The 27,999-nt window shown below is 38.6% G+C and overlaps 1 protein-coding gene across 2 annotated transcripts in view; it reads right to left on the minus strand.

The window, feature by feature from the left end:
• Positions 1-3,115: 3,115 nt before the first annotated feature.
• slco5a1b (solute carrier organic anion transporter family member 5A1b) overlaps positions 3,116-27,999 on the minus strand; it is a 45,744-nt gene continuing 20,860 nt past the window's right edge. The window contains exons 5-23 of one of the 2 annotated variants that reach the window (XM_079818845.1): positions 23,581-23,698; positions 22,733-23,042; positions 20,938-21,261; positions 20,814-20,857; positions 19,852-20,177; positions 18,492-18,578; positions 18,117-18,196; positions 16,853-16,917; positions 16,124-16,336; positions 15,844-16,041; positions 14,948-15,095; positions 14,748-14,821; positions 13,009-13,086; positions 12,673-12,792; positions 9,778-9,944; positions 8,331-8,384; positions 4,673-4,737; positions 4,510-4,583; positions 3,116-4,426 (exon numbers count right to left, since the gene is read on the minus strand). In XM_079818845.1, the coding sequence (XP_079674971.1) occupies positions 4,355-4,426; positions 4,510-4,583; positions 4,673-4,737; positions 8,331-8,384; positions 9,778-9,944; positions 12,673-12,792; positions 13,009-13,086; positions 14,748-14,821; positions 14,948-15,095; positions 15,844-16,041; positions 16,124-16,336; positions 16,853-16,917; positions 18,117-18,196; positions 18,492-18,578; positions 19,852-20,177; positions 20,814-20,857; positions 20,938-21,261; positions 22,733-23,042; positions 23,581-23,698 (2,617 nt within the window). In that variant the 3' untranslated portion in view covers positions 3,116-4,354. The remainder of the gene's footprint in view (positions 4,427-4,509; positions 4,584-4,672; positions 4,738-8,330; positions 8,385-9,777; positions 9,945-12,672; positions 12,793-13,008; positions 13,087-14,747; positions 14,822-14,947; positions 15,096-15,843; positions 16,042-16,123; positions 16,337-16,852; positions 16,918-18,116; positions 18,197-18,491; positions 18,579-19,851; positions 20,178-20,813; positions 20,858-20,937; positions 21,262-22,732; positions 23,043-23,580; positions 23,699-27,999) is intronic. The other variant, XM_079818846.1, reaches the window with a different exon arrangement.

Consider the following 27,999-nt stretch of genomic DNA (forward strand, 5'->3'; position numbering starts at 1 on the left):
AACAGGGAGTAGGCCTACCTATGCCTGACAGGTCGACAAAAGCAGCACCAGTACCCACCAGCTTCCAACAGGGAGTAGGCCTACCTATGCCTGACAGGTCGACAAAAGCAGCACCAGTGCCCACCAGCTTGCAACAGGGAGTAGGCCTACCTATGCCTGACAGGTCGACAAAAGCAGCACCAGTACCCACCAGCTTCCAACAGGGAGTAGGCCTACCTATGCCTGACAGGTCGACAAAAGCAGCACCAGTGCCCACCAGCTTGCAACAGGGAGTAGGCCTACCTATGCCTGACAGGTCGACAAAAGCAGCACCAGTACCCACCAGCTTCCAACAGGGAGTAGGCCTACCTATGCCTGACAGGTCGACAAAAGCAGCACCAGTGCCCACCAGCTTGCAACAGGGAGTAGGCCTACCTATGCCTGACAGGTCGACAAAAGCAGCACCAGTACCCACCAGCTTCCAACAGGGAGTAGGCCTACCTATGCCTGACAGGTCGACAAAAGGAGCACCAGTGCCCACCAGCTTCCAACAGGGAGTAGGCCTACCTATGCCTGACAGGTCGACAAAAGCAGCACCAGTACCCACCAGCTTCCAACAGGGAGTAGGCCTACCTATGCCTGACAGGTCGACAAAAGCAGCACCAGTACCCACCAGCTTCCAACAGGGAGTAGGCCTACCTATGCCTGACAGGTCGACAAAAGGAGCACCAGTGCCCACCAGCTTCCAACAGGGAGTAGGCCTACCTATGCCTGACAGGTCGACAAAAGCAGCACCAGTACCCACCAGCTTCCAACAGGGAGTAGGCCTACCTATGCCTGACAGGTCGACAAGAGCCTTCAGCTGGTTAGTACCTCCTTTCTCTCAATTTTACTTATAGATTTAAACAATTAAACATTTTAATAATTTAATCTGGGACGAGTAACTAATCATTTTCAATTCATTGAACTATCATTTTGAAATAGTGGAAGCAATATGTCTTTAGATTTTCTCCAAGAATCACTCATTAAATCTGGTCAGCATTACATGATTATGTCTGTTCCTTCAACAGGACAGAGGAGGCAGAAGCTGAAGATCCCTGAGCCGCTGAGGGGGGAGCTTCTGCAGAAGAAGCCGTATGCCTCTTTTCTTCAGGGAGCACCTGTGCCCATCCCAGAGAGGAAAAAACTTATAATTTCCAAGCCACTGAGGCAGCCTATAACCGCTTTTCTTCAGGGAGCACCTTTGCCCATCCCAGAGAGGAAAAAACTTATAATTTCCAAGCCACTGAGGCAGCCTATAACCTCTTTTCTTCATGGAGCACCTGTGCCCATCCCAGAGAGGAAATCGCTCAACATTTCCAAGCCACTGAGGCAGCCTATAACCTCTTTTCTTCAGGGAGCACCTGTGCCCATCCCAGAGAGGACAAAACTTATAATTTCCAAGCCACTGAGGCAGCCTATAACCGCTTTTCTTCAGGGAGCACCTTTGCCCATCCCAGAGAGGAAAAAACTTATAATTTCCAAGCCACTGAGGCAGCCTATAACCTCTTTTCTTCAGGGAGCACCTGTGCCCATCCCAGAGAGGAAATCGCTCAACATTTCCAAGCCACTGAGGCAGCCTATAACCTCTTTTCTTCAGGGAGCACCTTTGCCCATCCCAGAGAGGAAAAAACTAAACATTTCCAAGCCACTGAGGCAGCCCAACAGTACCCCAATGGGTGCACCTGTACATTTCAGGACCCCACGGGAAGCAGCAGTGCCAGCCAGGTCTTCACAGGCAATGGCAGTGCCGGCCGAGTCAGCAGCTTTTCCCGCATGGAAAATTCTAAGAGGGAGGTGGAGGCTGGAGAATCTGAGGGAGAATTTGCTCATTTTAATAAAAAAATAATGTAAAAAAAAAGAAAGTGTATTTATTTATTAATTTAAAAGAAAACAATGATCACGATAAGCAACAGGTTCATGAAATATTGGTAACACTTAAAGCCTTTATATATAATGCATCATAAAAGTATTCATTATGTACATTGTAATGCATTGTACATTTTCATAAATAATTGTAACCAAAGTTAAAATGCATTACATTTATTGATTCCTTGGTACGCCTGAAATTGGTTGTTTGTCATGTTATATACTTTATTAAGTATTATAACTGAGGTTATAATTATTCATGAGACCATACAATGCATTATAAGGTGCGTTACAAGGAGTAATTAATGCATTAGTAATACTTTTATTATGCATTATATAATAGGCTTTAAAAAATGTTGGTGTTACCAAAATATAATTCCATTTGATGAATGTTAAGGGAGTAGTTTCTAAATCTAAAGTTTCAAAAACTTTTCCACTAAAGATCAATAGACCAATGTTTTGAATAAGTATATGAAATTTCATCTCTTCTTATGCATATTTGTATTTCTGCAACCAAAACTATGTACACTAAAGCTTAAATTTCACCTTGTAACCTCAGCTTGAAATAACCTCACATGACAGTAATTCATTCATTTATTTCAAGGTGTCATTGTTAAAGTGTAATTATACATGTAAGTACTGAGTAATATTAATGAACAACATGTATTTATTATAGGGTTAGCGTAGGATTAGGGTTTGGTTTAGTTGCATGTAATTATGCATAATTTACTGTTTACTATAGTAACTACATGTAACATATGTAACAACGACACTGTAAAATAAAGTGTAACCTTAACTGCCATGTGTAATTTAATTACAAAGTATAATTTGTTTCTTCATCAAACTTGTACAGAAAGTTTTATGGTCAAAGGGCAATTAAAACAACAAATAGGAATATTCAGAAAGCTCTCGGATTTCATCAAAAATATCTTAATTTATGTTCAGAAGGTGAACAAAGGTCTTAGTGTTTGGAACGACATGAGGGTGAGTAATTAATTACAGAAATGTAATTTGGGGTGAACCCTTTAAGAAATTAAGAACAAAAACAATGAATGTCAGTGTAATCAATACATAATATCATAATTTCCTCTCATAAACACAAAAACGGTTTGTGTCTTTCTACAGGAAGGTTGGTTATATGATTATTGATAGATTGTGTGTGCCCACGTGATTGAGAACGAATGTGCATTTGCATGTTTGAACACTCAGGAATTTGTGCTTTACTTCACAGACACAAGAAATTTTATTATGGAGCTGCACAGGATCAAAACAGCTTATTCAGTCGCAAAACACACCGATAGTCTGTTAATGTTGAATTTAAATATGCAGTCTAAACTTGTTCATACAGATGAGCTTGTTAGTAATGATCAATCTTCAATGGGGGTTTAACAACGATTACTCGTATAGTCAAAACAGACATGTTACAGAGAAACCGACCCATCACAGAATATTTGTATCACTTTTTTTTAATCATATCACTTTTACAGCATATCCCCAAATTAATCTTTAGGATCACTGCAGATAGCTCAGGAACAGCCTCCTATTTGTTTTCTTGTTGATGTATGAGCTGCTATTTGGGTCAGGCTACATTAATATCTGTATTAAGAGATGAATTGCATATCCACATAGAGCGTCAGGATATGTCTTATTAAAATGAGTGAATTTGTATTGCTCTTGTGGATGTTCACTGATCTGAACTCCTCCTTATGCTCATGAAACTTCTCAATAACAGCATGGAGCTCAGACTGTAATTTGCCAGAATTTTATTTGTTTACATTTTCTATGCACAAGTTTGCAGTAAATTCATAAAGCACAACTCTGCACAAGTCTTGCATGCATTTCTACTTGCTATCCACGCTGTTTGTGCGCACAGATTCAATTTGAATACCACAAGAAAGTGGTAGTGCTTCTTAAGAGTTTTAGTCTTACAACAAAAGTTTTGATTTATGAATGATTTAAAAGTTTCCTAGGCTTGGAAAGGCAGAAATAGTCTCCGCGTGTTCTTGGTCTAAATCTCACGTGCAGGATGTTAACGCTTTGTGTGGGTCTCTGATAATCAGCAAAACTGTAGTTGTCACACATAACCCATGGAACACAGTTCTAAATCATAAATAACAAAGCACAAATTAATTCAATAAATTCCGGACCAATTAACTATATATTTAGAACAGACCTGGTCTTATTTTAAATTTCTGTGTGATATGCAATAGAAACAGCAATGATGAGAGAATAATTAATATCTGAAAAAAAGAAAATTATGAAGTAAAGACATAAATAAAATGTTCTTTCATATTTCACACATAGCTAATCCAATACACAATTTCCTAATTACTACGGAATATAGTCCAATCATTTTACAGACAAAATAGTTTCTTTAGGACATATATCTTCTCAGACATGAGATCAGAGTGTATATACAACTAAGATAGCAAGAGAGAGAAACAGAAAGGTAGGAAGAAAGGAAGTATCACTGTGGCAGGACTTTGAGAATAGCGTTCACTTCCTCAGCTACAGTCGTCAGTGCAAACTCAAACTGATCCTGAGGAGGACACAGAGTATATTTCAGTATGAAAAGATATTGTGTCTTTTTCAGTGTATAAGTGCCTATATGTATGTACATACCTTGGTCTGAACCATGCCGGGTCTCTGGTCTCTCAGGTGTTCCAGCGTAGCAGCGATATCAATCTCTTTTGCACCTGTAAAGCACAGAATCTTGTGTCATATTTATATCAGTAATTACAGTGACTGCCACTGATATCTGATCCACTGCTTTCTTTGTCTTTACCTTTGGCCATTTTATTCAACACCATGTCAATCAAAATGTACGTCCCAGTCCGTCCAGCTCCGTCACTAATGGAAAAAAGAAAACGGCAACATAAAACAAAACAAAAAAAAGCCTCAATAATTAAACATATTACAGATACTTTTATTTTGTAACAGGACGTTTCTGTAAGCGCTGTCAGACTGATCTGTCGCAGAACTGTTTACAGATTTTTTTGTGTCGGCTATTTAAAAACAAGCTTAACCTTTAGTCAAAATGTAACAACTCGTTTCTGTCTCTCACACGACTTTGCTTTCCCTCTGACGTCATCATGACAGCATGAGCATGGAAAACAGCCAAACGTGTTTTCTTCCAACCATCTGTCTTTTGCTAGTTGCAGCCAGCACATGAAATTAGTGTAGCAAACACAAAGATGGCGAGTAGGCGCGCTTTCAGCTGTCGCCCTCTTAACTCTTTCCCCGCCAGCGTTTCTTTTTTTAAAAGTTGCCAGCCGCCAGCGTTTTTGATCATTTTCACAAAAATTGAATGGACCCCAGAATATTTTGTATGAATATCTGAATGTGCCAGGGGGGGCGTGGTTTAGTGAGGTCTGTGACGGGAGAGAGAGTTGGGAAACGAGCTTGGCATAAGTGGGTTAAGTGCAAATGATGAACACTTGTGTCTTGTTCCAGTAATGGGCGTGGAGAGACCAGATAAAAGCCACCTGGAAGAGGACATTTGGGAGAGAGACTGACTGCAGACTCGTGGCACAGAGGGACTAAGGAAACTCTGGAGGACACTTTGAGGGGAAAAGAAACTTACTGAGCTGTTGTTTATATTTTGTTTGAGTTGTTGATTTTGATAATAAATACCACAAGTCTCAGTCAAGCCGACCCTGTCTTCTTCCTTCCTTCCCTATACCGAACTTTGCTACACTGAACATGCAATATATCAAAAGAAAGAATAGACTCTCTGCTTTAAACAACAACAACAACAACAAAAATGATTCTAGCCTCATTCATTTCATACACAAGCAACTTTTTGAGCAAACCGCTGAGAATTTTTATTCTTAAAGACTACATCCAGGGACGTATAACAGAAAGCAGGTTATGTGCAGGTATTCTGCTTCTTCTAAACCTGTGTTTTGATCAGAAAATTCAGTACTCTTTCAGAAGATGTGTAATAGCTCCCCTACCGCATAACGGAAAGCCGGAAATTTCCATCAATGGCGGGGAAAGAGTTAAAACCTTGTTTCCTATCCCAAAAGTGCCCTGGTTGTGGGCCCACTGATTTGAATTTCAGGCAACATTCCAAAATTTCAGGCAAAATTGCAAAATTCAGGCAAAATTTGTCGGCATATTTTTTGTATTAAAATATTTTTGTAAAAAATATATGCAGTGGTGCAGGGATGACGTCAAAACCCAGAAGACTAATTTGCCCCTGGTTCCCATGCGATTTTCCTATATGGGGTTTTTCAATTTACGAGTAAAATAAAGCCTGTGGTAAACATAACTTGATGATACTTTGACGTTTTGTTCTACAGCATAAATTGCTCACACCCACACTGAAAACGCAAATTTTGAAGCAGTTATATTTATTTTTGACAATAAGAAACTAGTTCTAATAAGTAACAGTTTGGGGTGTGAGTGTGTGTAGTGTACGTTGTAGAACAAAATGTCATATTTTTGTCAAATTATGTTTACCACAGGCTTTATTTTACTTATAAAGTAAAAAAACCCTATTATAAAACCCCATAGAAAAATCTCAAGGCGGAAAAATCTCCCGGATTTTGACGTCATCCCTGCATCCCTTGCTATTGTTCATTTAGTGAACAATTGTGTTGAATACATGCCTTATTTACTGTATTTTACTTCTAATATAAATCTAGTTGAAACAGTGGCTGTTTTCAGGCTTCTCTGACTGAAAAAGAGCAAGAGTATTAAAGGTCCCATGGCATGACATTTTCATTTTATGAGGTTTTTTCAACATTAATATGAGTTCCCCTAGCCTGAATATTGTCCCCAAGTGGATAGAAATGTTGATCGGTGTAAACCCGAGTTCTGGCTGTCTCTCTCTGCCTTTGAGAAAATGACAGGCCAGACGAGCCAATCCTGAAGTCTCCTGGTTTGACGTCCAAGCAGGAACGGTTCCCTCCCTTTCCTCCACCCAGAGAATCTAGCAGGCCCATGCAAACGCTCGAGAGATCATTGCATCATTGCTTGTGAACGAGTGAACGCTGGCAGTTTCTCAGTGTTTGGATGTACAAATGAAAACAGAAGTCTTTTTTCAGTTCCTTCTGATCTGTGATCAGTGATTTCTTATGTGTAGCTAATTATTTATTATTCGTGCACACGCTGCGGCTTCTCTCTCTCCCGACTGAACGGTGTTTTCGTGTTTTCTATCTTGTGAGTCAGTGTTTTTGTACGTCCTCGTCGCGTCTATCGGTTCTACAATGTGCATACAGTCGTTACATCTTTAGAGATAAACCTTACACACGCCGAGGCTCGGGCTGCACTGTCCGGTCGGCCTCCAACATCCCCGACCCCCAGTACTGCATCTGGCCCACAGCGGAGGCACCAAACGCGGCGCGAGATTAAGCAGAAGGGGGTAAGCGTGAGGGTATCTGGGCTAGGCTAGCCAGCTATTCCCACAATAAACTGGATTACATTCGATTACTGCTGTTGTGTCTTTGTTTGCGCTGTGTACTCAATGCGCGTCACTGACGCTTTCCATATGATAGGAACATCTAAAAATAATGCTATAATCAACACTTACTCATAACTCGTTCATCTCGACAGCTGTAATGGTACTTTGCATGTGTTACAAAGTTGGTAATAATGATGAAGACGGACTCGGCGTGACTGGGACTCGTGTTTATTCAGAACTCTCAAATACAAACACAATAAACTCGCGCTGACAGACAGCGCTCTCACAACTCAGTAGTTACTATAAATAACTTTGTTAGCAATCGCTGAGCTCAGTCTCTGGTACATTAGTGATGTCCGGTTCGCGAACGATCTTTCTTTTGAACCGGTTCTTTTTAGTGAACCGAATCAGTTCACCAAATCGGACTGAATCGTTCTAAACGGTTCGCGTCTCCAGTCAGCGCTGATCCATTATTTACTAAAGTTACTAACTTTCTGACATGAGTGACAGCCCCTCCGACTAGAAATAAACTAATAACCTGAAGTATATGCTGTAACTAAAACAGTTCACTGAACTGAGACTGACAGAACCGATGTGAAGTGAACTCCGGTCCATCCGTCTCTCTGGCAGCAGCTCGTGCCTCGTAGACCTCGTTAAACCACACCCCCTCCGCTCATATCAAATGCAAAGATGTCAGCCAATCACAACAGTGGGCGTTTTTACTGAAGTCTCACAGCAGACACGCCTCTTGTAACAGGGCCTTCAGCCACAGGGCAAACAGCAGTATAGAAAAAATGCCTTTTATTTCTAAATTATGACTTTTTATGATGTAAAAATCATACTAACAATATAAGTACACCTCAGGAAACATTATAAAATAATAGAAAAATGCCATGCCATGGGACCTTTAAAATATACATCAGACAGCACAATATTTAAGTGTGTGTGTGTGTGTGTGTGTGTGTGTGTGTGTGTGTGTGTGTGTGTGTGTGTGTGTGTGTGTGTGTGTGTGTGTGTGTGAATGTTTTTTACTTGCCTGCAGTGAACAATGACAGGACATGACCTTCCACGGTAGCATTTGTTTACTTTCCTATTGGAAAGAAGACACACATACAATCATAAACACAGACACACACCCATACACACAGACATATGGAACTTGTAAAGATACTTCAGATGCAGCAAAATTCTACAGAAGAGATGGAGTGAATCAGTTTCATATAATAAAAAATGATAAATTAATACAAAAATGAAATATACACTACCCTTCCACAGTTTAGGGTCGGTAAGATTTTTCTTATGCTAAAGAGCCTCTTCTGCTCACCAAGGCTGCATTTATTTGAAAAAATAATAAGGTAAAAACGGTAATATTGTGAAATATTATTTTAATATATTCCTGTCAAGACAAAGCTGAATTTTCAGCATCATTACTCCAGTCTTCAGAGTCACATGATCCTTCAGAAATCATTCTAAAACCTTATCAATTTTGAAAAGTTCAGTTTTTGATGCTTAATATTTTTTTGTGGAAACCATGATTCATTGTTTCAGGATTATTTGATGAATAGAAAGTTCAAAAGAACAGCAATTACTTGAAATTTAAATATTTTGTCACATTATAAATGTGTTTATGGTCACTTTTGCATCCTTGCTGATTAAAAGTGTTTCTTAAAAAAAATCTTACTGACCCCAAACTTTTGAACAGTATAGTGTATAAAAACAGATTAAAGTTTTGACGTAAATATTATTATAAAAGATTTGGGGATTAAATACGATTAATTATGCAGGACAAATCACACACGTTTGTTTGAATCTGTCATGTTGATGACTTTCCATTGTCTTCTATTGTTTTTATACTGTACTAAGCTAACAATATTTTATATCCCAACCCCTTAACTTGATACAAACCTCTCTGCATTCTTTTATTTTCATTTTAATATTATTCTATTAATTAATTAATTTTGTATTAATACATTCTATTTACTGAGCTATTTTGATCAGCACAATGTAGACAAAACCTGACCCACACAAACACACAGACAGCCACATTAGCTTCAGCCATGTTACTGATTTACATTTATAAACACTGCTGCTGGTTGTGCAGATCAGCAATAACAGGGGCGGGGCCCAGAACGAAACAACTATTCTGACACAAAAACTGAAAATATAAGAAAGACAGAGAGAACAGATCTACACAGAGAATTGTGTGTAAGAGGCGAAGAAAAGGAGGAAATCATAGGTCAGAGGTTAGAAGGCAGAAAGGTTGAACAAAGATTGAGGGAGGAGAGAGGTTGAGGGTGTGGGCTGGTATCCCAGGGTGCAGTTGGATGCAGAGTCGCAGTTGTCAATGATCACTTTTGTGACTATGCAACTGGAGCCAGTGAACTAGCTGCACGACCACAAAAATGACACTGGCAACCGCTCAGGAACTGACACACACACACACACGCTCGCACAACACCCAAACAACACGTGCACGCGCGCACCTGCGGAAATCGAGCAGGGTTTGGCTGGTTTCGGGCCTTCGGTCGTTCAGCCAGGTGTGATAATGAAACTGTGTGACCGTACGGGTCTCATTAGTCTGCATGTTCTTCAAGTAAAAGCTTCGAACCAGGAAGTCCTCACACCACACATGCTCAGAAACCAGATTCACCTACATTAACAAACATATGAGGAAAAAAAGAGTAATGTTATTATACCTAACTGCACCACACACAGCAGTGCAAATATCACTAGATACAGAGGGCAAAATAAAGAATACAGGAAACCAAATCAAAAATTATAGTCACTGTTTTGTGATTGTCCCATTATAGTGTTCTGCATTTGCATTAAATTGCAGCTATTATTACATGAGAACTTAAAGGGATACTCATGAAAATCTTAGACATTTTTCAAAATATCTTCATGTTCCACAGAAGAAAGAATCTCATGCAGTTTTTAAATTATATGAGTGTGAGTAAATTATGACAGAATTTTAATTTTTCAATGTACTATCAATTTCAATCTAAAAATTACACTTTGTATCTTAAATTATTAACATTGAAACAATCTGAAAACAAAATTAAAACAAAAATGCTGGCCTTATGCCTCTACAAGGAACATACACAAGATGATGAAAACTGCCTGTTTTTTTATAATAAATGTGCATATAATCACACATTCATTTTACAATATGAATTTACTCAACAATAAATGTAAATTGCAAAATTTAGTGAGCTAAATTTCAGTGGTTAATTCAGTGGCTTTGCATTTAAGACAACAACCCTAAACATTTTAAAACAATTTTGTTTTATTCATAGCCTATAATTTCAACCGTTTTCCACTAGTATTGATGCAATTATGTTAAATTACTTACATGTTTTACTTATAATATATACTTTATTCTACAGCAAATTCTTTACTTGTATATTAATCCGTTTCAGTCATATGCCATATTTATAATCATCCGCAAGGCAAAGTAATTAGCCTGACAAGCCAGACCCACATCAAGATGTTGTGTCTGGGAACACACCATTGGCATGGCTCAATCCGAGAGGCGGGATAAACAGTTTTCTTTCAAATTCCCTCTGCACGCAATAGGATACCGCCACAACCACCCAGAGCGCTATCAGTGGTGACAACAGTGGCGGCTGGTCAATAGAGGGCGCTGGGGTGCCGTCCCCGTCAGAATTCCAGAAATATACATGTATACAAAAATGATATAAAAGTGAAATAAAAATAAAATAGTTTACTCATACGACGTGCCGGCTGTTAGTAAGAGCCTCAGCATTTAATAAAAACTGGCTTTGAACGGTTAACTATTTTATATGTTCTTCAATATTTTTCATGCGGTTTCATGGGCGAGGGACGCCGGACAAATGGATGTCTATCTGAGTCCAAAAATATACGGGCAGCATGTGACCTGATGCTGGTCTCTAATTGGTTTCTTAAAGATCCTCCTCCGGACGCAGGTCGCTGCGTCCCTGGCGAATCAGAATTGGATGCGTGTTATTTTATCCAATCTGATTGGTTCTCGTCACCTGTCATTCAACTTTACGCTCTTGGCCACTAAAGCGTCACTCCGACTCCGCCAAAACCTTGTTAGGATGATCACTTTCGTAGAGATGGCAGCAGTTAAACCAAATTATTTCACAACGCGTTCATTGGAAGAAAAAATAGGATAGAGGATCCCGAACTGGACCAACACGATTTACAAATCCAGCAACAGGCCAGTGACAGGACGCAGCTGCACTCGGAGCTTCACGCGCTTGTTATGAGAAACGTAGGTGGCTGGCTGGATGTGTTGTTAGCAATGCCCTTCATTGCTTTCCCTGTCTTTTATTTCAAAGTGTCGGTACTGTTTTGTGGACAACAACGGGGGTAAGAGACCTCAAATATCTAACTGAACAATGCAAACGTCATGACACTACTGAGATGACTGACTTTAATCAGAGAGTCATTGAGAAATTTGCTGGCCAGAAAGAAAGGAGAGCAAAATGTATGGTCAAGTAGTCAACATGCTAGTCTGTTGTTGCTGTTTTCTTTTGTTTTTCCTTTCCTCATTCAATTATATGTGGGAAATGAATGTGTAAAAAGATAAAAGTGAAGACACTGTTTTCTCTTTAATGCTTGAATTTAGTCAAAATGCATCTTGATACTGATAGATTTCTAGGCTACAAAGTAATGGCAGTGAATACAAAAACATATGGACAGAAATATCAAGAAAAAAAATTAGCACGGGATTTGATCCATACCAGGTCCCAGAAAGCATTTTTAGTTTTTTTTAGCAAGTTAGCACAAGACATTTATACTGTGTATTTAATCCACTATCCATCTCCATTTATCGTGCCAGTATATTGAGATGAATTGTGATTTCAGGAATAAAAAACATTTATAAATGTCCACAAATATTAGATTTGGTAGGTTCTGCGCTAACTTGAGATCGATCAGAAAACGATCGATTCGATCTCGTCATGTGATTTTGTATTCACTGCCATTACATTGCCCTGCTGATGGTCATACATATGGTGGATGTGCTGTAAAAATGTGACTGAAACAAAGGTTTTTGAAAAAACAATGTAATTGCTGTATTGTGTCAAACAGGCTGATGTGATGAAATCCTATCAGTAGACTTGAGCAAATGTGTCTAAATATGACAGAAAACTCTAAATGTAACTGTTCCTACTCGAACCTCTCAGAGCAGGATTCGAATGGGCAAGACCACAGCCTCTAGCACGACTCTTGAGGCCATGGGAGTGAGGTTTACCTGCACAGCTCTTACTACCTTTCCTCCGTTACATAAGCTGATTCTTTTGTCAGGTTTTCTACCACCAAAACAGCAGAACAAAAACCCACAAGCAGTCGCCCTTTCTCTGCAAGGAAAATATTTGTGTTTAGGGTACCTCATAAATGTGATAGAGGTTGGAGCCTTCATCGGGCCAGTAGTGGTAACACTGTTTCACACCGTTCTCAGTGAGAGGAGTCAACATGACAATCACCACACACCCGCTCTCCCAGACCATCTGCAAGAGAGCACACGCAATGTTACACACACACTGCATGGCCATCTGCAAGAGAACACACACGTTACACAGACACATACTGTACAAGCTCTTCCTGACCATCTGCAAGACAACACACACAGGCTTTTCCAGACCTTGTGTTAGAGAACACACACGACCACACTCTAACCAACACAAACATTCTATGTCAGATTACAAACAAATAATGCAGTTTACCTGCCAGAAGTCAGCCACGGTGGAGGGCAGCGGGCCCTGAGTGGCGATGTACGCAGGGTTACGAGGGTCATGATCCATCTGAGAGAGAGAAAACACACAATAAACCTTTCTGCATCACATGCAATCAGACTGAATATGGTTTAAATAATAAATATGTAAATGATACTACAGAATGAGCCATCAAAACACAAAGAATGAAGTGTGCCATTTATTTGCATGCACAGTCTGCATCGTTATAGTATCCAATTCACTTATGCAAATCAACTAATGCTGCCCATAACATCTGTACTGAGTGTTAGGCTGACTGCCGACTTTTCTGTTGATAATACTAATGCTGTGTCCGAAATCTCATTCTGTATAGTAGGTACTACATTTGGTTTAGAACTTACTTCTTGACTGTTAAAAAAGTATGTTGTTCTATATGGGTAATATAATGAAATTCAGATGTACTATATCGCCATGTTGTCATTATAATTTGACCAATGGCGTCAGTTGTGTTGCTTCACTGCTATTCACAAATCCTCTCGCGTAGCCGCATGGGATAGAAAAGTGTCCTTCGAATGCGCATTTCAGAATTTCAGCAGAAGCAGTAGGTAATCCGGGTATTTTTCGCCTACTGTTTTTCGAATACTATGCATTCGGACATACTTTGTTGGCGTACTGTTTTTTGCATACTTCATAGTAGAAAAGTTTTCGATTTTGAACATAGCAAAATAATGTTAACTGTGATGTAGGGTGCCGATTAATCGAAATGAAACCACGCGATTTGACAAAGGTTGTGATTTTTTTGATGCGCAGCTTGTTAGTGAAGCACGGCTCTGTGATCAGGGGTAAATGCTGGTCTATCTGAAAGCCAGAGGGCGCTCTCGTGCAGAAACTCCGAATATGCACCTCAGGAGTAGCATAAAGCATCCCCCTATGGCCATCATACTATTGCTGTAGCTGAATAAACAGAAGATTGAAACACTTTGATTGATTGAACATGACTAATAAGCATGTGACTGCGACAATATATGGTTTATTTGTGTTCTTCAACCCATTTCGGGTATTTTCATGATAATAATGTTTATACTTCAATGCTGTCCGACATAGCCTTTATCACTGTATAGAATACTATGAAATAATATGTTGTGTGCCTTATTCTGTGTAAGAAGCCACATCATCTCACAGAAGGATGCTCAACTGTTGTTATGAAGTGAGTAAAAACGCGTTATTAAATGTTGTCTTTTGTTGGACAAGAGGTTAATAAATGCTTCTCATGTTTGATGCATGTTGCACGACTCAAACTAGCAGTGCTTTCAGATGGAGCAGAATTTACTACTGATCACAGAGTCGTGCCACATTGACAAGCTGCGCAAAAAAAATTATCGCAGCCATTGCGATTTCTAAATCGCAATAAGGAAAATCAGTTTAAGCCTGCGATTAATCGCGCTGTCCTACTGTGATGGCAAAGAGCACTGAAGTGGTTAAGTGTCTTCCTTAAGGGCACAGTGGTAATAAAGCAGGTCTCAGTTGTTTTGTTAATTGGTCCACAGACAGTTAATCAATGCCTTCTAAAGTAATTTTACGCTAAGTATTTTCAACAGGTGCAGTCACCCTGGAGCAACCAGGGTTGAAGTTTCCAACACCTAGTGGTTTATCCAGTTTGTGATGTAGTGTGTGGTTTGCACTATAGTTTGTAGTGTGCAGTTTGAGTTATAGTTTGTTGCTTTTTGCTGAAGTATGTAGTTTGGGCTCACGATTGGGCTGGCATTGATGTAGTCCGAGTTGCCTTGATTGTTCTCCAACTTCAGAGTTATTCTGCAATGATCATCTAAAGAAAAAACCCCCACATATTTTAATTACCAATTTGAAAAGCTCAATTACAGCATGGAAATGCATTAATACACCAATGGTTACAGGACATACATAAATAAACAAATATGTATGTTTGACTCACAGGCTATGACTGTGCTTGTGCGGTTTTTCTTGACGTTGCTGTCTCTCTGTCCGATGGTGGTGGCATTGGGCTCAGCCTGGTACGCACAGAGCGCCTCCCACTCTGACTCCAAACGATTCTTATTTTTCAGGTGGTCTTCCATATATGCCTATAAGTGTACACAGAGGAACATACAGGATATTTTTGCATGTCTTTTGTCTTTATGCATTAGGCCTCTTATGAAACAGAAAATTACCCTACCGTTCAAAAGTTTGTGGTCAGTAAGACCTTTATTAAAGGTGCATCAAATTGATCAAAAGTGACAGTGAAGACACTTACAATGTTACAAAATAATTATATTTTATATATGCTGTTCTTCTAAAGTTTCTATTCATCAATGAACCCTGAAAAAAGTATCATGGTTTCCACAAAAATATTAAGCAGCATAACTGTTTTCAACATTGATAATAATAAGAAATATTTCTTGAGCAGCAAATCAGCGTATTAGTATGATTTCTGAAGGATCATGTGACACTGAAGACTGGAGTAATGATGCTGAAAATTCAGATTTTAAATTATATTAAAATAGAGACAGTTACTAAACATTTTAATAATATTTCACAATATTGCTGTTTTTAAATATTTTTTATCAAATTAATGTAGCCTTGGTGAGCAGAAGAGACTTCTTTCAAAAATACATTCAAAAAATGTATTTGTGATAAATTACAAAAATAAAATGTTGTTTAAATAATAAAAAAAATTTTACTACGTTTTAATAAAATGTTTAACTTAATTTTAAGTTTCAATTTTAAGTTTATATTTGTGAGTGAAGATTTCAACTATTCCAATGGCATTGAATTAATGCATCTGTGTTACATTTTTAAACTTTCGTGGTGTGTGTTTGTTTGGGTGCGTACCAATATCATATGACCAGTAGAGATGTCCATGTTGGAGTGGGCGGGTTCTTCGCTCCAGGAGGAGGTGCTAGTGCGAGCAGAGGGACTAGGCATCGGGCCCTCACTCATCTGAGATGACACACTATTTATACGAGAAGAGTGAATAGGATCTGACTTCTCTACAGGAGGCTTCACTGCCATTCGCTGCCTACACAGCTCCTAGAGAGAGATGGAAATGTCATATATCAAAGAAAATCTCGAAGGAACAACACTACAAACACACACAAACACTCTTTGGTACCTGGTAGGTAGCAGTGGCATCAGTGGCGGGGTCGGAGCCAAGGTTGGTAAGCTTCTCTTTGAGTTTGTGATGAGAGCGGTGACGCAGACAGTAGACCACGCTGGACGCCAGCAACACCCCAATGATGCAGATGATGGAAATCACAGTCAGAATCAGAAACTTCAGAGACTCAGAGCGACTGTACTTGGTGGGAATCTGATTCAGTTTACTTCTCTAGAGAAAAAGAGAAAGATGAGGAATTTTTTCAATTTGAAAGTGCATTTATTTTCTCTGATATATATAAAGAAAAGGATGCTGTAGCTGTTGTCAGAGTCAAAATGTATCTGTTTTGTTCTTTATTTATTCTTCAGACACTGGCAGAACCTTCTTGAGAATATCTAAGCATCCTTTTGAAGGTGACTCAGATCCTGCTGTAAACATGGACAGCTTCATTTTAAATGTTTCAAGTGGCTCAAAACCTTCTTATAATTTTAATAGATAAACCACTGACAGTCTTCCAAACTCTTGCAGGATTTATGGGCTTCATTTTGCAAGTTCTTTAGAGAACTGGCGTTTTATAAAGTTCTTCAGAAGTGTGGCGATATGAGGAACCCCAAATAGTGCCTCAATTTTAATTTTTGCAGTGATTTGATTAACAATAGTTTTTATGCAGTATATTTGATTCATTTTATTCTGAGTATTAACTTGGAGAGAGGTGACAATGAGAGAAAAAAGTAGAAAGAATCTCACATCAGTGACTCCAGCCTCCACGATCTTGACTTTCACTTCTTTTTCCAGTTCCTCTTTTTGATGGACTGATACAAGAGAAGAATCAGAATCAGAGAAGATCAGAGTAGTCATAAGTCTGAACAGAGACTTTCATGAAAAAGCTTCTTGTATATCATTAGTTAACTCTTACAAAACCTCTCACAATACAACTTTAACTTGGAAGGATGTCTTGTCACTTTATCCACTACAGTAAAAGACCTGGGTGTTATATTAGACCGCAACTTGTCTTTCGAAAATCATATTTCATATGTTACAAAAACAGCATTTTTCCACCTTAGAAACATTGCTAAGCTACGTAACATGCTATCTATTTCTGATGCAGAAAAGTTAGTTCATGCATTCATGACCTCGAGACTAGATTACTGTAATGCTTTATTAGCTGGTTGTCCTGCATCATCAATAAACAAGCTACAGTTAGTCCAAAACGCAGCTGCTAGAGTTCTTACTAGGTCAAGAAAATATGATCATATAACACCAATTTTATCATCTCTACACTGGTTACCTATTAAGTTCTGTATCAATTACAAAGTATTGCTACTGACCTATAAAGCCCTAATTGGTTTAGCTCCAGTGTATTTAACGGATCTTCTATCGCCCTACAATCCATTGCGCTCTTTAAGATCACTAAATTCGAGGCTTCTGGTCATTCCTAGGATATCTAAGTCCACTAAAGGAGGGAGGGCATTTTCACATTTAGCTCCTAAACTCTGGAATAGTCTTCCTGATATTGTTCGAGGTTCAGACTCGCTGTCCCAGTTTAAAACTAGATTAAAGACGCACCTCTTTAGCCAAGCAATAATAATTACATTTTATACTACAGTTAAATCGGATCAAAAGCATTAATATTCTGAACAGCAGCTATGCTAATTATTTCCCATCTGCTTTTCTGTTGTTATCTCGGGAAACTAGTTCCGAGGTAAATAGTTTGTCAGCTCCAGTTTGTATCCAGCCTCTCATGGAGACTTCAGATGCCCCAACACCTGTGATGAGACGACTCGACGCCTGTGAAGAGACGACTCAACGCCAGCATTGTTATGGCCTAAATTAATACATGATTGATTAACTTTTTCTAACATTTTTCTTTAACATTCTCTTTCTAACATTTTTCAATGTACATTTATGAAATGCACTTTCTGTAAAGCTGCTTTGAAACAATGTGTATTGTGAAAAGCGCTATACAAATAAATTTGAATTGAATTGAATTGAATTGAATGACTAAACTAACCTGCTACATTAGCCACATCCGTTGTAGTGATGTTCTGAGCGTTTGGGCGGACCTGAAACGTCACAGCTGGACTAACAACACTAACAAAAATACAGAAGCACACAACAACTTATTTTGAGGAATCATGTTGGTGTCCAAAAATATGAAATATACCCTTGGTTAGCGTTTTAACCATAAAACTAATAAATACAATAAATGGTGCATTTAAACGTAAAAATATATTTACTTTACTCATTTCTAAGCTTACAATATATATTTTACACCATTGTGGTTTTTATCCTGATTTGAGAAATAATTAACAGACATGCATTGATGGAGACACAAAGACATATACAGACACAAAATACATACAAAATATATACAATCACAACTCACGAGAGCTCTGAGAAATCCGTCATTTGAATCTTCGCTTTACGAGCCACCAACTCCATCAGATACAAACCCTTATCAGTGGGAAGATTCCTGATCCAGAGAGGAAGAGACACTTTTAAAAGAGATCTTGAAAAGCTTTTGATTCTGATCACATTATTGTAAGGATTACGTCTTGTTTGTTCTGTGCTTGAGTTTGACATTTAGGGGACGTTTACACAACACCGTTTTCAATTAAAAACTGAAAACTTCTTATGCCGTATTGACCAGTGTTTTGGGGGCTTGAAAACGCAAACTTTTGAAAACGGGTTTCAAAGTGCACATTTCGGAAAACGGTGACTTCATGCAAATGCGTATTATGTGTTCAGTCTAAAGGTGTGTAGTGTTTCTTTACAAAGTGACCTCGCAAACTACTGACCTGGCATACAGCATTTTTTGAGAGGATCGTTTTGACGACAATGTCGTTTGTACGTGAAAAATGCGAAGGAAAAACTTTCCATGTTTAGTACATACAAAACATACAGATGGTTTTCATCGTTTCTAGATCAGTTTCCTTTATCTGGGTTCTTAAGTCTGCTGCTTTTCATTGATTGATTGAGTTATGACCTGTGTCTTGTTTGTTCTGTTCATCGTCAGGGTGTACCAGTTGTTCTGTTTGTGTTTTGCTACTTTTAGTGTTTAGTTTCTTTGAGTTTGCATTTAATAAACTATCTGCTGTGTTTAGATCCTTCTCATTTCATTCCATGCTGCAACCGAGTGTGGCGATTATAATAATGTTTAGATTAAAAACGTATAATACAAAAAATATATACACTACCTTTCAAAATGTTAGGGTAAGTAAGTTTTTTGTTTTAAAGAAATAATACTTTTATTCAGCAAGGACACATTAATAATCCAAAAACAAATATGAATTAATTACTAATAATTACATATTCCACAAAAATATTAATCCCTACAACTGTTTTCAAATTTGATAATAATAATAAATGTTAAAATGTTATTTGAGCATCAAATCAGCATATTAGAATGATTTCTGGAAGATCATGTGACACTGAAGACTGGAGTAATGATGCTGAAAATTCAGCTTTGCCATCACAGGAATATTACATTTTAAACAGAAAACAAATTTCTATATTTTATATATTTACTATTGCTCTTGTACTGATTGAATGCTTCATTAATAATGTGTGGAAAACAGGGCTGCATTTCCCAAAAAGCATCGTAAACCTAAGTTGATCGTAGAACAATTGCCAGTGCCACCAATGGTCTCTACGATCAACTTTGGGAAACGCAGCCCTGGCCAATAAAATACACTGAATTTAATTGAGAAAGAAAGAAAGAAAGAAAGGGAGAGGGAGGGTCTTACTCTGTGTCAGTAATAATGTATCCGTAGATGTCATTATTAGCGTTGCTTTGAACATCCAACTGAAGATCCTCTACTTTCATGTTCTTGCGGTGGGGTGCAGGGTTTTCCTTCAGGCCAGAGGAGGGCGCTATAGCTGCTGCCTGCACCCAGCCCTCTACCTCCTCCACTCTCTCTATGGCCTTTTTCTGCATCCCCACCTCCCGGTGTGTTGTTCGGCTACGAACCTTCTCTACAGACACGCCCTGCCCCTTTTCAACAGGCTCTGGTTCTGAGCTGGAGGTTTTATCCAGGTACTGCAGCAACTTTCCTAAAAAGCCCACTTCCTGCTGAAATAGGAAATAAACACAAGCAGAATGTAAATACATACTTGAAGGAAAATTCCATGCATAATATTTGTTTTATAATTATATAATTTTTATCTTAATGAAATGTAATTCAACATTCAGTCAGTCCCCTGAGAATCTGATACACACTGACTGTTTTTTGGAACATTAAACTAGATAAATTCTTCTGATGCCAATGTTCTCTGTTAAATAGTAAAAATGGCTTTTGCTTTCTGCACCATCTTTAAGGTCAGCAAAACATTGGGTTAAGCCTTCGTCCTTCATTGTGCTATTTTAAAGAGTCATGTGATCGCGGTTGGTGTCCACCTGACGTACAACTCACATTGACAGGGGAATATCCCATCTGTCCTCTTACATGGCAGACGCAAATGCATGTATCCGATTCATATCAGATTTATTTCCACATATGAATGAGGCCTGAAATTGATCTGATAATGTGCTTTTTTCCTGCTTACACGCTTGTGGGTAATATCCGATCTGTGCCATATGGGAGGAAAAATCGGAAATGGGTCACTTGAACAATGTAATGTAAATGTGGCCTAAGAGTGGACAGAAAACATCTGCATTTGTTTACTTGCATGATGTATGTTTCTGAGCTTCAACCAACACTAGTACTACCTTGTTGTCCATGGTTCTCTTCTCCTCCCCTACTGTCTGTCCCTCTAAAAGAGAAATATCATGATCATTATAAATGTTTGTCTACGTATGAGTGAATACTTGGCTTTGCTTCAGATGATGTTACCTGTCACAGGCAGGATGGTCTTTTGAGTGACAGATGAACTTTCCTCATCCACCTCCCTCTGCTTCTGAGCACTGTCTTTAGGGGTCTGATCCATTGCATAACTCTCAGGATGCTGGTCCTCGTATTGCACGTCTTCTCCCTCGTCCTCAGGACGCCACTGTGTCTCCAGGTCTCTGGGCGTCTCTCCCTGACCTGGCTGATGTTCCACCACCTGCAGAGCGTCTGCGATAAGAACAGCAAGCTTATCCAGATCTGCTGCCCTTAGGCTCTTCACATCCACACTGTGTCTTCCCACATTCCGCAGAACTTTCCAGATGAAGGATTCTGTGAGAAAGTTTTTTTTACATAATTTTTATGGCAAATTTGCAATGGAGAACGACTTAACCCTCTATTGCATAGAAAGGTAAAAAAAAAAGTTTTTATTATTAGATTTGTTTAACATATATATTAGTGCTGTCAAAATTGACACGTTAACGCATGCAATGAATTTTAGTTTAGTTTAATGCAATTAACGCAGCTTCCGTTTTTTCCCATTATCCTTTGGCTAGCATAATGTATATGACCACACTCTTGTTCATGCAAATGCTTTTAAACAATTCAAGCGCGATATTGCGATATTGGCACGCTTCTGTGAATACAGACACACAAACAACTCGTGTGCACAGAAAGCCGCGGGGGCGCAGGTAAATGTGACATTTGTTATAATGGGTTTATGTGAAGCTTATTTTAAGTTTACTTAAATTAAAAGTTGTTGTATTTTTTAAAAGCCTAATAAAAGGTAAAACATATAGCTACTAATTTTACTGTAATGCTGAATGGCTATAATTAATGGCTTAAATTATGAAAAAAGTAGCGGTATTGTTATCGGTGATACTGATGCCTAGGCTACTGTCGATTGACAGCACTAATATATATATATAAATATTATATTTTTCCTTCCACATGCCAAAAGTAGTCGTGTTTTACAACAAATTTTCGATCAGCTGCCTTCTCCAGAAGTCGGAATGATTGAAAAACAAAACAGATGCTGCAACCAACACACAGACGCAGTGGCGCAGTAATACTGATTTAATGCGAGAATGTGAGATGGTGGTCCAGTGGGTTAAACCATGGAACTGATATGCAGAAGGTTGCTGGTTCGATCCCAGTGGTCAGCACCAGTGTGTCCTTGAGCAAGGCACTTTACTCCATGTTGCTCCAGGGGGATTGTCCCTGTAATAAGGTCCCTGTAAGTCGCTTTGGATAAAAGCGTCTGCCAAATGCATAAATGTAAATGTAATGTAAATGTAATGCGCCACTGGTGTATGTTTGTAGAGTGACCAATCATAATCAAGGACCAGAACTATCCATTTGATAAAAAAATACTTTTAAAATGACTTACTGCATTAACGTGAGGAAATATCGTGAAATAGAGGGTTAAGGGTTTACTTTTTGTTCCACTAGTAAAATTGCCAGAAAAAAAGCCCAGTTTACTTATGGCTCTCTCTTCACAAAACTGGGCTTGACTAAGCTTGACAGACTCTCACTTTCTACTGTTTGTTGTATGGAAAAGAGAAGCTTTGATATTCTGCTAAACATCTCGTTTTGCATTTCACAGAAAGTAGTACAGGTTTCAGATGACACTAAATGATCACTGAAAAGGTGAACAGGTGCAAAAAGGAAGAGAAGAGAAGAGAAGAGAAGAGAAGAGAAGAGAAGAGAAGAGAAGAGAAGAGAAGAGAAGAGAAGAGAAGAGAAGAGAAGAGAAGAGAAGAGAAGAGAAGAGAAGAGAAGAGAAGAGAAGAGAAGATCATACCATCCACAGGTGTAAGAGAATCACTGGCAGAAGTCTTTGTTGATCCATCTTTTAAAAAGAGCCGGTCCGCTCTGGATCTTTCCCCCAGAACAGGCTGAGGTGGTATGTTCTTGGAAAGATACTTCTGAAGAGCGGCTGTGAGTAGATCTGATCCTTCTTGCTGCTGGTGAGCTTGTGCCGCATCGCTCTGGTATTGGCTGAGGTCGGGGTAAGACTTTGAATGATAGGGAACCTCTGGAATGAACTCAGGAGGGGAGGAGTCAGTGGCAGGGCGTGGTCCTCCAGGGCGATAATACTGAAGCTCCGACCCCTACACAGGATGAACATTTAAAACAGCTTAAAACCAATAGATTGTTAAATCACACTTGCTAATGTTTATGAATATACCAAACTATAATTTGTCCTATTCAGCCTGCCATGTTAATAATTTTGCATATTATTGGGCCTATCCAGTTTATATTAATTTCATGTTTGATTTTAAAGTTTTTTGTTTACTTTTATATGATAAACCATTTTGCTACTGTGTTTGGTCACCCCTTGATGCCCAATGTAATTACTTATTGATTACTTATCAATCCTGAGGCAAAATCAGTTGAGAACAGAAATGCACACACACACACACACACACACACACACACACACACACACACACACACACACACACACACACACACACACACACACACACACACACACACACACACACGTCTGGTTTACTATCTTTGTAGGGACTGTCCAGTCTCCATAGACATAATGGTTTTTATACTGTACAAACTGTATATTAAATCCCTTACACTAACCCTAACCCTAAACCTACCCATCACAGAGAACACACACACTTCACTCACCTTCTGTGATGTTTTTGGTAGCAGTCCCAGGTGTTGCAGGTATTTCAGGGTCTTCCTAACCTCAGCCTCCGATGATTTCATTCTCCTTTCTCCAACAGCAGTCCCATAACCCTGTGGCCTGTCGAAATATCAAGATTTAAGCCATGACTGCAGAAATCACTATAAAAGTAGCAGATAAGCAGATAATCATGGGTAATTATCAAAGGAAATTGCATTTTGCATTGTATTGTGAAAGGTCGCGCTAGACGTAGGCAGAAGTACCGCCCCCCTGTGTTTACAAAGCCCTATGTTAACTAATTAGTAGGGAGGTTAAATGACTTTTAACTTCAAGTCATGATGCAAAGGTCCCCTTTGGTATGGAAGTACCTTAGGGCATAGAAACTCAGGACCTATTGAGGATACAAAATCAGTTGAGTTTGATTTGCAATTTGTTCACCCTTTTTTCCTAAAACGCCTGGTAGGCTATGTGCTTGCTTCAATAAAAATTAATACAGTTATGATGAAGCTAACTAGTTACTAGCAACCTAGTTATAATGAAGCCAACTAGTTACTAGCTAGCTAGTTATTAGTTATCTAACATTAAAAACATGTTTCTATTTAATGAGAAAGTCATACGAACCTCAAAGTGTTAACCTGTCACCTCTGACCTTCAACAGGTGTCACAGCTCCTGGTGCAGATGGGATGTTTTGTTGCAGGAACTGATTTGCTATAGGCTACTCCTGACTGGTCCAAATCTCATGCTACTTAGGACAAATGTAATGTACAGAAGTAGCTGCACTGCTTAAATACAAAATTAAAGTTTTTGATTCACGCCGTAATCCTAATAATATGCGTAGTGTACCTATTTCCTCTGCAACATTAATGTCAATTCCAATTGGTCTCTAGAATTGCCAGTCTGCTGGAAACAAAGCAGACTTTATTTAATCTATTTCCACTCATTCACATCTCAGTCTCATGGCTCTAACTGAAACCTGGATCAAACCAGAAGACACTGCCACTCCTGCAGCTCTCTCAAATAATTTCACTTTTTCACACACCCCTCGCCCGATTGGGAGGGGTGGAGGTACTGGTTTGCTCATCTCAAATGATTGGAAATTTGAGCCCATTCCTTCTCCATCTGGCAACTGCTCATTTGAATCACACTCAATCACTATCACTCACCCTGCTAAAATCCATGTTGTAGTTATTTATCGCCCTCCAGGTCAACTGGGTAACTTCTTGGAGAAATTGGATATTTTACTCTCTCACTTCCCTGAGGATGGCACTCCTCTGGTACTGCTTGGTGACTTCAACATCCACCTTGATAAACCCCAGGCTGCAGACTTCACCACTCTTCTGACCTCATTTGACCTTAAGCGAGTATCTACTACAGCTACTCACAAATCAGGTAAACATCTGGACCTTATCTACTAGGGCTGAACGATACATCGAATTTTCATCGTCATCGCGATATGAACTCGCGCGATGAACACATCGCAACAGACAGCCTGACACGATGAATAAGGGATAACAGTTTATTACATGCGCAAATCTGAGTAACGTATTCTGAACACTTGGATTCCTTCCACATTGAATTGCATTTTATAAGTGTAGGAATGCGGCCATCAAATTGCTTACTAAACACAAAATATTTAGCTGACGTCAAACGGGGCAAACGGCTCTAGTAAATCAGCACATAGGAGAATGTAAAGTTGCACGTCAACTAAGCAGGAGCACCGGCGGTGGTCGGCCAAAACACTTTTTTTTGTATGTGAAGCTGTTTTACGAGTGAAGCACAAAGCTTTATTTACAAAATAAATAATTTTAAATGTTCACAATTAAATGTTGGAAACATATGGATTCATGCCGCACGAGAGAGGAAGCTTTGTGTGGTGAGCCAAATTTAGCCTAAGTTGAATTGCTTGCGTTTTGCTATCTGGTCACACGATTTTCAACGAATTTAACAATAGGCTTAGCCTACTCCATTTTATTCTACTGGACATGGAATCTCTTATTTATTTTCCCAAATCCTCATTTTTGTCTCTGACAGGGGATTAAACATTTCTTCCTTGTTTGATTTATTTAGGAGTAGGCTATATTCGGATCATTTACTGTGGTAAAGTAGAAAATGGAGTAGGACAGATACAGATTTTACTTCAAACTTTACTTTATTTAACACAGTTTGTGCTTGCTATTAGACTTGGTCAAGATTTTGTGTATAGCGCATTTCATACACGCTGGAGATTTTTAGTTTCGCTTTCTCTCACAGCGCATAATCAAACAAAGCCTCAGTTCTTGACCCTGCGGAAGATAATTTCGTTCTAAACATTTTACTACAAGTAGCCTATCAGTTTTGGAACATCGGGAGAAAACATGAAGATATTAGAAAACGATGCTTTTTTCCTGCTCGTGTCTTCCCTTTCAGCGCAAAGAGGCATATGACGGACGTCTATGGGGAAATATAATTTTTTTTTTCTTTAACTTAACAAGCGCCCCATTTTTGAGAATTCTTTGAAAACGATATACCCAAATGAAAATGTCTGCAGCTCTTAAACCCTATGGTCTATATTCATAAACCTGGTCTTATTTTAAACTAGACACTTGAAATATTGCTACCCAAGAGTCATAATAACTCAAAGTAATATGGGAACAGAGTAATATACATGTAAATATACATGTAAGTGACTCACGTTTTTTGTTTTTTGTTTTCACTTAGGGAAAAAAATATTATAATTTAATGTTAAGAGCCTGAAAATAACTTAAATATAAAACTGAATGTCTAATCATGTCATGATTCAAATATGAGGATGATTCTCTCAGTAATGTAGCTTCTGTGAGCTTTTATGTCAAGAAAAGTCTAGGCGTCATTTCAAAAAGGCCATTTATTTCAGAACATTTGCTATTGTAAAGAGTAGTTTTTCATTCAAATAAATCTGCAATAAACTGCAATATACTACTAATTATAATGGATAAACAGTTACTGAAAAACTAAAGCAACTATTTACAGAGATTACAAAGTGTAAAAAACTCATTTAGCTGATGGGAAGCGTCAGTGAGAGACTGCGCGCTCCACTGCAGTTGCGCCATGGAGAACGCGCAGCCAGCGCACAAACAGTATTCACCAAAGCCTACTTACGCAAACTGCGCAAGATAATGCCTTTTGATTGGTTACTAAGTCCATCAATCAAACCTTTGTTGGAAAGGCATTGGCTGGGCACCGAGTGCCTTTATCCAACGAAAACCATGGGCGCAATGATTGACAGCTCACCAAGCCTGTAAGGCACTTCCTCTATATGATGCATCCCAGAAGAGACTCTGATTGAAGGAGAGAGACGAGGGTTGAAGCATTGCACGTGGGAGAAACTATTCTAGCAGGGGGAGTTTGCCAGACACGGAATAGAATCGATATTTCATTGAAAATGGACATGATTGATCACGCTAACTCAAAACTCTCTTGCAAACAACGGAGGATTTTTAGTTTTTTCCCTATTTTTTCGTTGTTTTGGATTAAAAAGTGGGATGCATTTTGAAGAATGGACTCTTACACAGAGATGTATGCGGGTGTTTATTGGATTCGTCCGATCTGATCTGAACGACAGGAGATGAAAGATGAGTAACGCTGATATTTTGCTAATGTTTACATGGACGGTCCTTTAGCGTTTCATTTAACCCTTTCCTCTCTGGTGTATTTATTGCAAAAACAAGTTCAGAACATGAATCTTGAGTGTTTTAGCTTTCAAATGATGCATAGTTTGTGATAGTTGATTGAATATTTTGTATAAAACAAAAGTAAATAAAAGTACACACCCCCCCACTTCCGTCAACCCCCCCGCCCACGAACCGGTGCGGGTTAAGAAGTTAACTAATATTTAACTTATATTATTTATATTTAGATTATTTACAGATATTTATTTAAATGTTTTACAGACTGTAGTATGTTGTTTCCCTGACGGAAGTAGGCCTACTAAAATAAACACGCATGTTTGAGCCTTATATTTTTTATTTTCAAAATGTAGGCTATTTAATTGAGGTGTAGGCTATATATTTTATATTATATATATATATATATATATATATATATATATATATATATATATATATATATATATATATATATATATATATATATATATATATATACACACCTCAATTAAATAGCCTACATTTTGAAAATAAAAAATATAAACGAATAATATATTTAACGAATATATGACGAATTTATATATATAATATAGGCTATATAAAAAATATAGGCGTGCATGCGTTTGTAGCCGCCACTCCCACCACCGCTCCACTGCACAGTTCCACTGCCGTGTCATATTTCGTTCTCCCTTCTCTTTTTTTAAATATGAAATGCTGTTTGAATTTCCAAGATAAAAACGCTTTTTTTCCCTGGCTCTGTTGTTCTGGCTCCATCTCTACCTCTTGCTCCCTCTGCT

Source organism: Gobio gobio, assembly GCF_949357685.1.
Source record: "Gobio gobio genome assembly, chromosome: 6".
NCBI lineage: Eukaryota > Metazoa > Chordata > Actinopteri > Cypriniformes > Gobionidae > Gobio > Gobio gobio.